Source organism: Sus scrofa, chromosome X (genome assembly GCF_054392235.1).
Source record: "Sus scrofa isolate SSC_HxYL_T2T_F1_AM1 chromosome X, Sscrofa_HxYL_maternal_Yorkshire_Landrace_v2.0, whole genome shotgun sequence".
Lineage (NCBI taxonomy): Eukaryota > Metazoa > Chordata > Mammalia > Artiodactyla > Suidae > Sus > Sus scrofa.
In genome coordinates this window covers 92,749,357-92,765,534 of record NC_139401.1, presented here as the reverse complement: position 1 = coordinate 92,765,534, position 16,178 = coordinate 92,749,357, and the positions used below count along the sequence as shown (strand labels likewise).

At 44.5% G+C, this 16,178-nt stretch overlaps 2 protein-coding genes across 4 annotated transcripts in view; one reads left to right on the top strand and one right to left on the bottom strand.

The window, feature by feature from the left end:
* Nucleotides 1–16,178, top strand: part of TRMT2B (tRNA methyltransferase 2 homolog B) — a 104,259-nt gene that overhangs the window by 54,419 nt on the left and 33,662 nt on the right. The gene's annotated exons all lie outside the window — the stretch shown is intronic.
* Nucleotides 3,780–15,661, bottom strand: ARL13A (ADP ribosylation factor like GTPase 13A). The gene is given in 10 exon segments (XM_085008467.1): nt 3,780–3,895; nt 4,996–5,176; nt 5,526–5,616; nt 6,254–6,441; nt 7,412–7,517; nt 8,764–9,013; nt 12,476–12,533; nt 12,535–12,575; nt 15,156–15,226; nt 15,603–15,661. Coding segments are annotated over 10 exon segments (1,161 nt in total).

Genomic DNA, 16,178 nt, shown 5'->3' with positions numbered 1-16,178 from the left:
ATATTAGTAGCTAACATTTAAGGAGCTACTTATTATGTGTTGGACACCCCACTAGATTGTCCCCTTTGATCCTCACAACAAGCCTGTGAGGTAGGTATTCTTATTCCTGTCTTCACTGGGGGAAAGTGTCCCATAACCCAGCTTGATAAGGGGGTTGACAAGTCACATAACAGCTTACAGCACCAAAATTCTTCACTCAAAAATAAATGAGGCGCAGAGTTCCCTTTGTGGCTCAGGAGTAACAAACCTGACTAGTATCCGTGAGGATGCCGGTTCAATCCGTGGCCTCAACCAGTGGGTTAAGTATCTGGCATTGTTGTGAGCTGTGGTGTAGGTCACAAATGCAGCTCATATATGGGGTTGCTATGGCTGTGGTGTAGGCTGGCAGCTGCAGCTCTGATTTAACCACTAGCCTGGAAACCTCCATATGCTGCACATGTGGCCCTAAAAAAGCAAAAAACACAAACAAACAAATAAATAAGGCGGAGTTCCTATCATGGCCCAGTGGGTTATGAACACTACATAGTATCTGTGAGGACACAGGTTCAATTCCTGGCCTTGCTCGGTGGGTTAAAGGATCTGGTGATGTCACAAGCTGTGGCGTAGATCACAGATATGCTTGGATCTGGCCTTGTGGCTGTGGCATAGGCCAGCAGCTGCAGCTCTGATTTGACCCATAGCCTGGGAACTTTCATATGCCACAGGTGCGGCCATAAAAAGAGAAAAAAAAATGAATAAATAAGGGCAAGCTGGCTGTATTGGGGGGGATTTTTTTTTTTTAAGGCCTCACCTGTGGCAAAAAGGAAGTTCCTAGGCTAGGGTTCCAACCAACTACAGCTGCCAGCCACACCACCAATGCAGGCACCAAGCTGCATCTGCAACCTACACCATAGCTCACAGCAACACTGGATCCTTAACCCACTGAGTGAGGCCAGGGATCCAACCCGCATCCTCATGGATACTAGTTGGATTCGTAACCCGCTGAGCCACAACAGGAACTCCAAAGAGGTGTTCTTTGAATAACTTTTTTGTGATTAATAGAGTCTATGTTTGAAAAACTTGATTGCCACCCAGGATCATGTATATTGTACAAAGGAAAATGTGCCCATATACTGAGATACAGTTTTGTCAGAGGTTATTTCAACCTAAATTCTCCACCCTGCCCATATTCCCACCCTTTTAGCCATGCTTTTTCTTCCGTGTTTGCTGAGAAAATAATGCCTGCTTCAGAGACATACATGCCATAAAGAGAAATGTGGATCATTTGGATTTCTGAAGGATGTTGGTTTATTGATTTATAGACTCCTGCCTCATAAAATTCTTCTTCAGTAGAGATATTTGTTGCCTCCCTGGGTGAGAATGATTGGCAGCAGACTTCTCTGGTGATATTTATTGGGTAAAGTAGAGGAGAGTAAGTGGGTCAAGAGTGACCAGAGAGAGCCCAGAGAAGATGGAGTAGATTTGGGGCAGGGAAGATAGTACACTGGCTTGGACAACTCCAGTGATCTGGATTTTAGGAGCATGTTTGTCATTGGTCAGCTGTACAGTCTTGGGCAGGTTGCTTAACCACTCTGTATCAAATGCCTCATCTGGGGAGTTCCTGTCATGGCTCAGTGGAAGCGAATCTGACTAGTATTCATGAGGACTCAAGTTCAATCCCTGGCTTTGCTCATGGGTTAAAAATCCAGCCTTGCCATGAGCTGTGGTGTAGGTTTCAGACTTGGCTGAGAGCGCACATTGCTGTGGCTGTGGTGTAAGCCAGTGGCTACAGCTCCAATTCGACCCCTAGCCTGGGAACCTCTATATGCCGAGGGTGCAGCCCTAAAAGAAAAAAAAAAAAAAAAAAAGGAAGCAAATTCCTCATCTGTTAACAACTGGGGTGACTGGAGGAGGTTCTTTAAGTTTCCCTCCGGCTCCATGACTAATAAGCTCAGTCAGAATCCTGTCAGAGTCCCACAAGGTGCCTGGGGTTAGTCCCCTCGGACATAAGGCCACATGCAGTGCATAATAGCGAATGCTGCAGCCTCAGTGTCAGGCCCTCCAGATGGGGTTGTGAGACTGATCTTTCTGTGCCAGGTTTCTATCGGAAACAATTATAGTCTAGTTGGTTTTTACTGCTTGGGGAGACCATGTAGGGTAGGAGTTAAGAGCGTGATTTATGGAGCTGGACCTAGTTTGAAAACCGGTTCTACCATTGCTTAATGGGTGCCCTGGGACAAATGATTTGACCTCTCTGAACAGCAATTTCTGCCTCTGTAAGATGATGATAATACAACCGACCTTACAGGCTTACGAAGAAGAAAGGCAGTAATATATGTAAAGCACTTAGACCAGCAGAGTGGAAGGGCTCACTCACCTGTGTCTTCTATTTACCATGGGTGTGCTTATTGCTATCAACGTAATTCTCCTGACATGGGCATGGCTAGGCTTCAGCATTTTTCCTGGGCATAACTTTCTCTTTCTGGCTAAAGTTTGAGAAAAGCAGAAACAGATCTTTCTGGCTTAAAGTAGCTCCAGGGTCAGATCTGCATTCAGTTCCCTGCTCTGCTTCTTACAGGCTGCGAGACCTTGGACAAGTTATTTAACTTCTCTGGCCCTTAGTTTCTTCATCTGGGTAATGCAGGTATGCTACCTACCCCTAAGGGTTGTTATGAATGAGATAGTGAATGTGAAGGGTTTTGTGCTGTGCCTGACATCCAGAAGGCACTCGGTAAGTGGAGGCTGTAGTTCTGATGGTGAAAGTAACAGTTGTAGTAATAGTGAATGATGACTACCAGCACCAGCACTACCCACCTTGGGATGGAGAGTTGAATGTGTTTAATTTTAAGTTCATACAGTTTTTGCAGACCTAACACAAGTGTTAGGAGAGACAGCAATTGCTGTTCCTGAAGGGACGGCATAAAAAATTGTTGCCAGGTTTCCAAGATAGTGGCTGGGAATTTAAAACTGAGCTGTTTTCAGAGGCATGACTGAAAGTGATTCAGCAGAGCATAATTCTCAGTAGAAAAGTTTTATTTATTTATGCCAGTCCACTTCCACCCTAGAACCTTAGAGGGGTGAGGAGTGTAATTCTAAACTAACCCTGTACTTCTAAGGTGTACTTTCACTTGGTCACCCATGACATGTTGTTCACAAACTTCATCAGGAGCATCTGGGCACAAAGACCTCAAGGCTCTCATCTTCTTTGCCAAGGTCATCTTCATTCTCACATGGATACCCCCTAACTGGTCATGAGCCTCTCGGTAGGGATAAAATTCATTTGGTGGCTAGAATGCCGATGTACAGGAACAATGGGAGGTCTCAGGGATATTATGTTAGTAAGTGGAGTTGTAGGGGGACTGCAGAGATATTACCAAACAGAAATTGAAAAAGTGAGCAATCCTAATGGTTCTGTAGATGAACCCATTTACATAAGGAGGGAAATGAGATGCTTCTCTTGCCTTCCCTCCATTTTAATCTTTAGTGCTCTGTCAAAAGTCTAAAAAGAGAAAGAAAACAGCAGTTAGAGCAAGCCAAGCTAAGCACCAGGCTTCCTGCCCTTCCAGGTGAGGAGGGTGTTAGCTCCTTTCCAAGGGGTATAGATTGCAGCCCACCAGGTACCCACCTTCTGCCCTAGCCTCATACTTTCTCTCCCCCTTGCCTTCTTCACTTAAGGAATACTAACCACAGGCACATCTCCTGTCCCGGATGTCCATTCTCTTTTTGCCCTTGGTTCTGAGCTTATAGAAATAAAAATGGATTTCAGCCTTGGGCAGGGATTTAGGGGTAGATTCTGACATCTAGAAAAACACTTCCTCTGCTCTTCTGCCAGATTCCTTCCTCTCAACTCGCATCCTCATCCCCGGGGCAGTGCCTCCCTCCTCCTCACTGGCCGTGGCCAAGTCCAGGCCCCTCTCTATAGGTGTAACAACCCAAGGCTCCAGGGTAGCCTGAAGGGCCAGATCCCTGGGAGAGCAGAGGTGACATTATAATACTGACAGTTTACAGTCATGGAGACTGGGGCCAAAGGACACCGAGATGGAGTAACCATTAACAACAATGGGTCTTTAAGTCCTCACACCTTTTTTTCTTTTTTTTTTTCTTTCTTTCTTTCTTTTTTTTTTTTTTTTTTTTTTTGGCCATCCCGAGGCGTATGGAGTTCCTGGGCCAGGGATCATATCCTAGCCGTAGCTGCGATCTAGGCCGCAGCTGCAGCAGCACCTGATCCTTAACCCACTGTGCCGGGCTGGGGATTGAACCTGTGTCCCAGGGCTCCTGAGGCACCATCAATCCTGTTGCACCACAGTGGGAACTCCACAGCTTTTTTTTAGTGCCTTTAGTATATTGGAAGAAATCATAGGTGAGTATAAAGAAATTTTCCAACGAAACAAAAATCCCTAGAAAGGTACCTTGGCCCTTACTTCTCAAAAGCACCTAGAATCTCCACATAGCCTTTTTAATGTCTGCATAGTATTCCATTGTGTGGACATACCTTGATCTATTTAGCCATTCTCCATTGTTAGACATTTAGCTTGTTTCCACTTTTTAGCTGTTATATACAATGCTGTGGTTGAACAACCATGAGCATCCTTTTTGGGGTGCTTGTGTAATTATCTTTGGCTGCCATTCAAGACATGAGATGATTGGCTCATAGGATTTCCACAATTTTAAAGTTCTTTATGTACATATTGAGAGACGGAGAATAAGAGGGAGACAGACAACCAAACTAAAGGTCATGCCAATTTGTACTTCCACCACTGGAAATCATAACCTTTAAGATAACCCTACAGCCATCCAAACAAAGATCTTGTGTCAGCCAGTGCTGGGGCATCATACTAGGCAGCCAGCTAGTAGTACCCAAGCTCTCTCCCTACACTTCATCACTCCTCTTTCTACTGACCCCTAAGCATAGTATGAGAAAACAGCTTTGGACTCAAAATAAGAATACTGTTTTATAAACCATGAGAGAAGACCTTATACTTTTTCTCCTCTGACTAATCACTGATCCAGCATTACCTTCAAAAAGATTGTCCTTGGCATATGGAGCTGTGCGCTGCAAGCCAACACTCTGATTGTAGCGAAGCTCAGAGGTGTTATGAGCTCTGTTTCCCCCAGAACATTCACCTTCCTCCATGGGTTCGTCTAAAGCAAATGTTACTGATATGTTCTTTTTAGGTCTTATTCTTATACCTTCTTTCTGTATAGCAAGAAGATGGAGGGGAAAAAAAGGGAGTTTCAGGAGTTTTTGTTGTGGCTCAGAGGTAACAAGCCTAACTAGTATCCAAGAGGACATGGGTTCAATTCCTGGCCTCACTCAGAGGGTTAAGAATCCAGCATTGCTGTGAGCTGCGGTATAGGTCGCAGAAACAGCTTGGATCCTGCATTGCTGTGGCTGTGGCTATGGCTGGTAGCTGCAGCTCCAATTCAACCCCTAGCCTGGGAACTTCCATATGCTGCAGGTGTGGCCCTAAAAAAAAAAAAGAAAGTCAGTTCCTGAGAGTTCAGGGATTGGTCTCTGGGGCAGTAACATTTAATGAGCCATTTACCTGTAGGATTGACTTTAGAGGCCTAGGTTCCATTGAGCGTTGTCCCAGATTAGGTCTCTTTTCTTTGGACATTCCCATCCTGGTAGTGGAGCTAGGGAAGATAGAAAGGACAAAACTGTAGTGAAAACACACAAACCCCTTCATCAGATGCAGCCATCACCCCCTCCCTGCCATGTGTCTTTGGATAATGAAAGGCACAACAGAGCAAGAGGACATTTAGTCCTTTTATTCTTCAAAACCTTCATCACTTCCCATTTTTTTTGTCCTATTCTTCTTTTCCACATGCCTATTCTCTCCCATCTTTCCTTATTAGTGGGAGAATCAGCAAATAGGATACAGAGAATGTGGGGCAGCTCCAGGACATTCATCCATAGAATATTGCCAGTAAGCTCCTTAAGGGGCTCATGTCCCTTTTCTCCTCTATATGACAAACCAGAGAATAGAAACCCTGTTTTAGAGAAGCTCTAATACTAATGGCTTTACCTTTATACAAGTCATCCCACTAACATGACTACTCAAGTTGTGCTGGGGGTAGGGGTGGGGATGAGGGTTGTACCTAACCATGTGTGAGTGTTCATGGTCACTGCCTTTGCCTCATTTGAGCCAACTGATCTTTAGAGACTTGCTCAGCACTCTGCAGAATCCAAGCCCCTCCCAGAACTCCCTGCTTGTGTTGAAGATTGACTCCTACATCCATTCTTGTACACCTAATAGCGGTAGTTCGGTACCTTTCTGATGAGCATCTTTCTCCAAAGCCTGTGGCACCCTTGGAGGCTGGGATGCCCAATGGGAGTGCCTGTTGGCGAGTACACCGCTCTTCATATTTATTCCCAATAGCAGATAACAGCCAGCGCAGGCCTTCAATTATAGGCTGATGGCTCCTTCTTTGGAGGTTTTTGATGGCTGAACAAGGTTCCTGTGACAAGAAGAGAAGATAAGGCCCAGGAGCCTGGGACCCCTGGGGCCCACAGTCCAAATCACCTTCAACCAAAAGGCAGAGGTACACATAAGGTCTGCTATGCCTTGTAAGGTTCTTTTTTTTTTTTTTTGTAAGTCAACTATACTTTAATAAAAATTTTAAAAAGGCAAAAAACTTAACTTTAAATGAATTATTAACCTTGAACAAAGCTAAAATCCTAAAACTTTTAGGAAACAAACAACCACTCCACCAATCTTTGCCACTTAGTGGATATCTTTTTTTTTTATATACATGTATACATTACAATTACATTTTTTCCCCACCCTTTGCTCTGTTGCAACATGAGTATCTAGACACAGTTCTCAATGCTACTCAGCAGGATCTCCTTGTAAATCTATTCTAAGTTGTGTCTGATAAGCCCAAGCTCCCGATCCCTCCCACTCCCTCCCCCTCCCATCAGGCAGCCACAAGTCTCTTCTCCAAGTCCATGATTTTCTTTTCTGAGGAGATGTTCATTTGTGCTGGATATTAGATTCCAGTTATAAGTGATATCATATGGTATTTGGTTCTTAAGACTTCCTAGGAGACACCCAGCAATCACTCCTGAAAAAGTAAAAGAAGGGTACAGAAGCTAAGGTCCTTTAATCAAGGGTAATGTCTTGGATATGTGACCTTGAACAAGTCACTCAGAGTCTCTGAGCCTTAGCTTTCGTATCCATAAAATGAATTTATTGAAACTTCCAACTTTAAAGAGGTATTTTGCAGGCCTAATGAGAAAACAGATGTGAAAGTGTTCTAAGAGTGTGATTTTTATTATCACGGTTGAGTCAGAATTCATCACTGTAGTTGTTGCCTGGTGGGAAGAGGCTTTGCCTGAGACCGGACATCAGAGGCTGATTATGTACTGAGCTAAGGGAGGCAATGTCCTTTCTTGAGAAGGTAAGGGAGGGGAGGACTGGACACTTACCAGTCGGCACCAGGACTTCTTCTCGTTCATTAGCCTTTCCAGCAGCAGATATTCAATAATATCAAAAGGTAGAAGGGCGTCCTTCTTGTCTTGCTTGTTGGCCAGGCTAGAGTGGGGCATTGGAGAGAGGGAGGGAGAAGAGGAAGGATGAAACAGAAATAGAAGTCAAGGGCAAGAAAAGAAGGGAAAGAGAGATGATCAATGCTGTTACAACTGCTGTATACCCAGGGACTAGCTTTTAAGCCCAGTGAGGTGAGCCAGACATTTTCCTAGCCAACTCTCAATGGAGGAAAGAATAGCACAAATAATTTGAATCTGAGATAATCCCTAGGCCTCATTTCTTCTCACTTTGTCGACACGACAGCCTCAAACTTTAATTAGAATTGCTAACTGGGATGTGAACAGATTTAGAGCTTTTATATCCTCCTCCAAACTCTGTTCATGCTTGAGCTGGGGGTGCTAAGAAGGAACCAAAAAGGATAAAAGGGAGTTTCGTGGGGGTGGGGGGATGAGGATGGACGGGCCACCTGAACTATCACCCTGGAATAAGTGTTAGTTACATAACTCTTGGGCATTCTGCCAAGGGAAGAAGCCATTGGTGTTGAATATATGAAATGGGGGGTTTTCTGCCATTGTCGCAGGGTCAGAGACTGAAGCCAGAAAAGAGAAGCAAATTTAGCAAGGCGGTCTTCAGAAAAAGTCGAGGGATGGGGAGGAGGTAGAAGATCCAGATACCATTCTATATTTCCCTTTGATGCCTGCCTTCAAAATTACCTTTGCACAATTAGGTAATTGGTTCCTCCATGGCAGTGTCTGATAGAAAGTGGCTCTTGAAAATTGCCCCCTGGAATTCCTGTCGTGGCTCAGTGGAAACGAATCTGACTAGCATCCATGAGGATGCAGGTTTGATCCCTGGCCTCACTCAGTGGATTAAGGATCTGGGGTTGCTGTGAGCTGTGGTGTAGGATGAAGACTTGGCTCAGATCTGGCATTGCTATGGTTGTGGTGTAGGCCAGTGGCTATAGCTTCGATTCAACCTGTAGCCTGGGAACCTCCATATGCCACAAGTGTGGCCCTAAAATAAAGAAAACTTCCCCCTGAGAACTGGGCCACTCCCCCTAACTGGGTCAAAGAGGAAAAGAGGTCTAGCTGGATGTGACCCAGGGACCACCTAACCCTTCACCTGTCAGTTTCTATGTATATATGGCAGCTTTATTGACATAATTCACATACTACACAATTTACCCATTTAAAGTATACAGTTCAACAGTTCTTAGTACATTTACAGAGTTGTTTCTCTTCTAAAGGTGCAAAATGGGAAGGGGAAGTTGGACACAAAGGCGGAATCTTACAGTAGGATGGGTTTCCCGGCCACTCTTTTATCAGACAGCAGTCGTGTAAAGATGACCTTCACTTCCTGCATGCGTTCAAAGTCGCTGGAGTCCAGGACAAAAACAAGTCCGTGTGCCTGCGCGTAGTAGTTTGGCCAGGTTTCTCGGCCCTTCGTGTCTCCATTTAGGTCATAGATGGAAACTTTGTAATCATCCAGCAGGAGTGTGGTCAGTTCAGATTTCATATGACTGTCTATCCTACTGCGGAGAACTATGCATGGGGGAAGAGAGAAGCAACAACAAGACGGGAACTACGTGTAGTCAGATGAAAGGGTTTGTTAAATGGTGATCCAAACATTGATTAGAGCCTGCCCTGAGGAATCCCACTGAGGTATCCTGCCATCCTGCTCTCCTTCAAGCATTCATCTTCCTATTACCGGCACTTGCCCATGCTCCTGGTTCTGTAACCTTCGGTGAGTGCCCACTGCTCTGAAGATGGAATACAGACTCCTCTGCCTCCTAATATGCCAGATCCATCTCTACCCTGACTGGCTTCCAGGATCCCTGGTACACACTCAGTCTCCTGCTTCCTCTGCTTCTTGACTCACGCGCCTCCCCACCCCCATTCCACATGAGTGTCCTGTTCTCCCTCGCCCTGGGCCTTCACAAGATGCTACTCCCGCTGCCTAGAATACTCTTCCACTCCTCTCTGCTTGGCTAACACCTATTTTGTTTTGTAGATATCCATTGAGATCTTATTTCTTCTAGAAACTTTTTTCTAACTCACACTACCATCCCTCAGTCTGGGTAAGGTGCTTTCTTCTGGGCTTACCACCATCACAACACGTATGACAGTGCTATGTATTCTATGATTTATTTATCTGGGTTATAAACTGCAATAGGATAGGCACCCCTTCCATTTTATTTACTGTTATAGTCACAGTGCTGAGCACAGAAGCTGGTGCACAGGTGCTCAATAACTATTTGTTGAATGAATTGGATGAATGCATGATTAAATGAATAGGAAGCTCTTCTCTCCCACCGTTTCTTTAAGATCCAGCTCAAGTGCCACTTTCACCGAAGCCTCTCTGACCTGCCCAGTGCTCACTTCTCTCTCTCGTTGAGCACGTGATCTGTTAAACTGGTCCTTCACTGCATTCTATGCATGTCCTACCTCCCCACCTAAAATATAAGGTCCGTGAGGGAGGGCCTTTGCATTCCCTTACACACAGTAGGTGTTCAGTAAATGTTTATGGTGCCTGTTACTGTGAATGAGAGTATGAAGTCCTCTTCTTCATATTTCCTCTCTGAAAAACCAGCCAAACTCTGTTACATTTGTCCTTGCAAGGCTATGGTCGCACCATACAGTCCCACAGAACATCCCATCCCTCACTCAGCCCCCATAGAAATGCACATCAGCATGACAGTCTGTAGACACATTCCACTGTGTTGAACTGACAGTTCTGGCCAAGCTCTGGACCCACAATAGTAGAAAAATGATTTTATAGATTTCTCTACAGTCATACCTGGGAGTTCTAGGACCAGAATCAGTAGTTTCTTAATTTATAGTTTCAAATCTACCTGGGACATTTTCAATAGGACTGCCAGAATGAGTCTTATAGCTGAGAAGTTAAAGAGGATGCTTTCAGATCTTTGGGAATATATGATTATACACACATTTACATGTATACATAATATGCCTCTCTGTATGTGTGATTATGGACATATTGTTACATTTTAATGTCATCTCCTAATGTCCTCTTCTGGTTTTATGTTAGTCAATGATTTTTTTTTTTTTTTTTTTTTTTTTTGCTTTTTAGGGCCGCACCTGCGGCATCTGGAGGTTCCCAGGCTAGGGGTCGAATTGGAGCTGCAGCTGCCAGCCTACACCACAGCCGCAGCAATGCCAAATCCAAGCCATGTCTGTGACCTATACTATAGCTCATGGCAACACCAGATCCTTAACCCACTGAGCAAGGCCAGGGATCGAAGCTGCAACCTCATGGTTCCTAGTCAGATTCTGTTCCCACTGTGCCATGATGGGAACTCTGATTTATTTTTAATTATAGCTTTCACATAACATAATTTTCAGGCACAACTTTGATGTCTTATTGGTTATGTATGTATTAGAGTACTTAAAATAATAAGTGAATAGGTTAAAACTCTAAAAGTAATTTTAAGGAGTTCCTTCATGGCTCAGCGGTTAACAAACCCAGCTAGGATCCATGAAGATGCAGGTTTGATCTCTGGCCTCACTCAGTGGGTCGGATATCCAGCGTTGCTGTGAACTGTGGTGTAGGTCACAAACATGGCTCGGATCCTTTGTTAATGTGGCTGTGGTGTAGGCCGGCAGCTGTAGCTCCAATTCGACCCCTAGCCTGGGAACTTCCATATGCCACAGGTGTGGCCCCAAAAAGCAAAATTAAAAAAATCCATTAAAAAAAAGTAATTTTAAGGTCCAATTTCCTCTATTAAGGCAAGCTTTGTTATTTTTTCCCTAGTTTCTTTTCCTTTTTACTTGAAACCTTACCAATTCTTTTTTTTTTTTTTTTTTGGTCTTTTTTTTTTTTTTGCCATTTCTTGGACTGCTCCAGCAGCACATGGAAGCTCCCAGGTTAGGGGTCCAATTGGAGCTGTAGCCACTGGCCTACACCACAGCCACAGCAATGCGGGATCTGAGCCAAGTCTGCGACCTACACCACAGCTCACAGCAACGCCAGATCCTTAACCCACTGAGCGAGGCCAGGGATCAAACCCACAACCTCATGGTTAACCACTGAGCCACGACGGGAACTCCAAAACCTTACCAATTCTTCAATAATTCAATCTATTGTTGGCCAACCCTAGAAGCCACCAGAAGTAGTTCCCTGACAATTTACATTTCTCCTTTTCTCTATTTTATAAACACTCTGAGGATAAGTGCTCAGTCAAATCCATCTCTCTATCCCTAGCAGAGTGTTTCATAAAACAGAGTTTGGGTACTACCTGCTTCAGAGTTACACGGGGTGGTTGTGAAGTCCTACCTTGCACCACGTGAATCAGAATCCCTCCACTTGGGATCCAAGCATTTGTATGTTTAGCAAACCCCTGTGGTCAACAAAATCTCCAGGTGATTCTTCTGCACCTTCCATTCTGAGACCTACTGCCCTAGCAAGCAGTAAAACTCATGCCTATTGTCATCTGGTACGCTTGTTAAGATTTTGATTCCAGGGCCATCTCCAGGGCAAAATATCTGAACCTTCAGGTCCCAGGTCAGTTGGTGTGAGAGCTCTTCAGGTGATTCTGATTTTTGGCTCTCAGTACTCACTATGTTCCAGGATCACCTTGTGGAGCTTTTAAAACCTAGGACACTAGGCCTCATTTTCTGAGGGTTTGAGGCCATAGATCTGGGGTGGGGCTCAGGCAGTATTTTTTTTAAAAAAGCTCCCAAGATGATTAAAATGTATAGTGGGTTTGAGAGAAACTGCTTCAAATACCATCATTCAGAGCTCCTGCTTGTGCGCATGCCTTGGTTTCTTGCCCTATGTGACCGTGCCAGGCAAGACAGTTACAGTGAATGGTGTCACTGATAATAATGGCTTATATCCCCAAATATTTTAAAGGCAGAGTCTTCAAATGTTCACACAAGTTACTGCTTGTAGATTGGAAGTTCCTCCCTAGGCTTTTGTGCATTTTTGGCAATCATAAACATTTGCAAGAGTAGAAGAGGCATTCTGGGTACAGAGCAACCTACAAGATTGACTCTGGCAGTCCTGCTTAGACACAGGTGGCCTAAGATATTCTTCAGAATGTGACATCAGTGGAACTTTGGTTCTTAGTCATTAAAATCTTCTCTGTGATTGAAGTCACAACCATAAACCTATTAGTTTATGAATCGGCCCCAAGTCACTCACCAAGCACAAGGCAAGTTACACAGTAACAGATAAAGAGTCCAGGCTCCGTCCTCTAGGGATTAGAATGGAAAACAGACACTATTCTCATAGACAAAATCACATAGGGGTAATTGAAGATGAGTGCCTCCCAAAGCTGACTGACCTGGGGAGTTCTTAAAATATAGATTCCCAAGCCCCAGCCAGACTGGATGGGAATCTAGGGATGGAGCTGAGTTGGGCACTAAAAAGTGCCCCCACTTTTGTCAGTAATCTTGTGATTTATCCTGGCTTCTTGGTTTTCATGTTGCTGCTTCCCTTTATACCATTTTGCTTATCTCAGAACTGGGAGAGGACAAGAATCAAGTTTCCTGCCTGTAAGGTAGGATACTAGGCTAAACCACTGGCTAAGATGTGTTTGGGGCTGCCATTCTGGGGATGGGGGAGGGGGAGAGAGAGAGAAGTTGGAAAGAGACAACATGTAGCCTAAGGAGAATGGTGGAATGGGGGAGAACATTCACAGAGCTGAAAAGATCCATTATTTTTTCTCAAGGGCTCACAGTGTAGGGATTGGACTTGCAGTTGTGTAATGATGTTGTGATAAGGGCATGATAGAAGGAGGCATATGACAGAGTGGAAAGGGGGTGCTGGGCATTAGGGATGGCTTTCCTGAGGTCAAGGCTGTGTCTTGAGGCATTTTATTAAGCAGGGAGATGATGGAGGGGATGAAATGCTAGGTAGTAGGAGAGCATGTACAGAAAGCCTAGGCATGTGAACTACAATGATATGATGGCAGAGGAATGGCAAGCCATTTGTTCTGGCTCGATCAGGGTACCTATGTGGAGAGCATGAGAAATGGAGCTGGGACCAAATCATGGAGGGCCTTTCTTATATATTGCTAGGGAATGTAAGTTTTATTTTGATGACAGTGGGGGATGCGTTGAATGTTTTCAAGCAGGGAAGGGCCGTGATCAGATTTTTGCATTAAGTCCTTCTGGCAACTGTGTGGGGAAGACAACTAGAGATGGCAAGATCAGCTAGTAGGCTCTTGCTATATTTCAAGGAAATTGATGCTGGCTTCAGGTAGGCCAGAGGGAGAGGAGTCAGGTTAGCCCTTTCCTGTACTTTGCAGATTGCTGCAGATTATATAAAACAACTGGAGTTCCTGTCATGGCACAGCAGAAACAAATCTGACTAGGAACCATGAGGTTGCGGGTTTGATCCCTGGCCTCACTCAGTGGGTTAAGGATCTGGCATTGCTATGGCTGTGGTGTAGGCCAGCAGCTACAGCTCCGATTTGACCCCTAGCCTGGGAACCTCCATATGTCGTGGGCATGGCCCTAAAAAGATAAAAAAACCAAAAATAAATAAATAAAAATAAATAAAACAACTACCTCAATCACATCCCTTCTTTTATTTAATAAAAATCTGTGGAGGGGTTCCTGCTGTGGCACAGTGGGTTAGGAATCGGACTGCAGGGGAGTTCCCTTCATGGCTCGTTGGTTAACAAACCTGACTAGGAACCATGAGGATGTGGGTTCAATCCCCAGCCTTGCTCAGTGGGTTAAGAATCTGGTGTGGCCATGGGCTGTGGTGTAGGTCGCAAAGACAGCTTGAATCCCATGTTGCTGTGGCTGTGTTGTAGGCCAGCAGCTGCAGCTCTGATTCAACCCCTAGCCTGGGAACCTCCATATGCCACAGGTGTGGCCCTAAAAATCAGAAAATATCTGACTGCAGCAGCTAGGGTCACTGTGGAGGCAAGGGTTCGATCCCTAGCCCTGTGCAGTGGGTTAAGGATCCAGCATCACTGCAACTATGGCATAGGCTGCAGCTGCAGCTCGGATTTAATCCCTGGCGTGGGAACTTCCATATGCCACGGGTGTAGCCATTAAAAAAGAAATCAGTGGAGGGCATCTTATAGCAGCCACTGCACTACATTCTTTGATTGGCTAGCAGTTAGCTGGGTTTTCACAAGTGGAAAGGAGCTCCCTGAAATTCTGTGCAACTGCTTCTTGAAATGTCAAGGTATTAAACTGGAGATCTGGTATTAAACTTACACGTCTCTAAGCTGACATTTCTGAAGATCCAACCTTCTGTATAAATTGTCACAAAGAATTTCATGTTATTAAACTTTTTCATCATCCCACGCTTGTCTCTAGACAAGCAAAGACCAAATCCACTTTAATTGAACTCTGAAACTAGACACTGTTTCAAATGTGCTATCCTTCATAATTGGCTGCAGTGCTTTACATAGTCCAAATTCATTCATACTGACAGTATGAGAGGACCTTCAGTTAGGATATCTTGTAAAGGGAGCAGGTGACAGACATTATATAAACAGGCTGATAACACTCAAGGAGAGAGAGACAGAGTAATAGAGAGAAAGAGGGAAGAAGGAAAGGAGGGAGACTGTGTGTGTTGGGAAGTGTTTACCCTAAAAAGAAAATTTGAGGCCCATGAAATAAAGCTGGAAGGAATGATTATTTCATTGGTCCTAGGACCCATGGACACCTAAACCAGTATCTAATGCTCTCAGTTCCTTACGCCTTTGGAACGCCTCCACAAGAACAGTTTTGCCTGAATTGTCCAGTCCAATGATGATGATGGTCACATTCCTAGAAATGGTAAAGAAAAAATGAGCCAAAACCTTAAAAGCACTGTTAGTTCTTAGGCTAAACAAAGAATTATACTCTTCCTTGGTGTTTGGGGCTCTGCCTGCAGTAGTCTCAATGCAGTCCTTTTAGGCACAGCAAGGTGGTGGAAGGTGGTATTGGAACCCCTTCCCAAAGCCTTCAAGGATGCTTTTCTTCCCTGATTTGCTTGCCTCATAGGTTTGGCCATCCTCCCCCAACCCTGCTCCTAATCTTATAGACACTACTTAGTCACTTCCGCTAACAATATATATTATAGAGACTTGTCCTTTGAGAGACCGTGGGAAGATTCATTGGACGAAATGGTGGAATAGGTCTAGAGAAATAATTATAGTATTACCTTCGTCTCTCTTCAGTTGCCTTTAGGTGAGAACAGCAAGAGATCAGTAGCCGGAACATTTGTCAGCTCAGTTCTTTAATAGTAAGGGAAACAAGTAAACAAGAAATCAGCCCCATTATTAACACTGAACCTGTGTTAGCTTAAAAGCACACAACTACTGATAAACAGAAAGCCTGGGACTGTCAGAAGTCCATTACTTCATTCTATCCAACCATGTCTTTATCATAGAGGAAGGGACTGGTTATTATAAACTCTAGTAGCAAAATGGGTGATTCCTTATTAAAGCAGCTCACACAGGCATGATGACATCAGGCGTGGCCTTTCGCTTCGGCCATAGTTCATCACTGTTAGGAATATCTTCATTCAACCATGAGGGTGGGGGTGTGGTGGAGTGATGCCTTGGAGAGGAAGCAGCTTAGGCTTCAAGAAGAACCTATTGGAAGACCCATTCTAAGGAACAACTGTTCATTGGGCTTGGTTCTCTTACTGCCTCTGCTTCAGAAATGTAGGTGTCGGTGACCCACTATCACAGATTTCATATAACTCCTAATGCTATAACGGACCTTAGAGGTCATT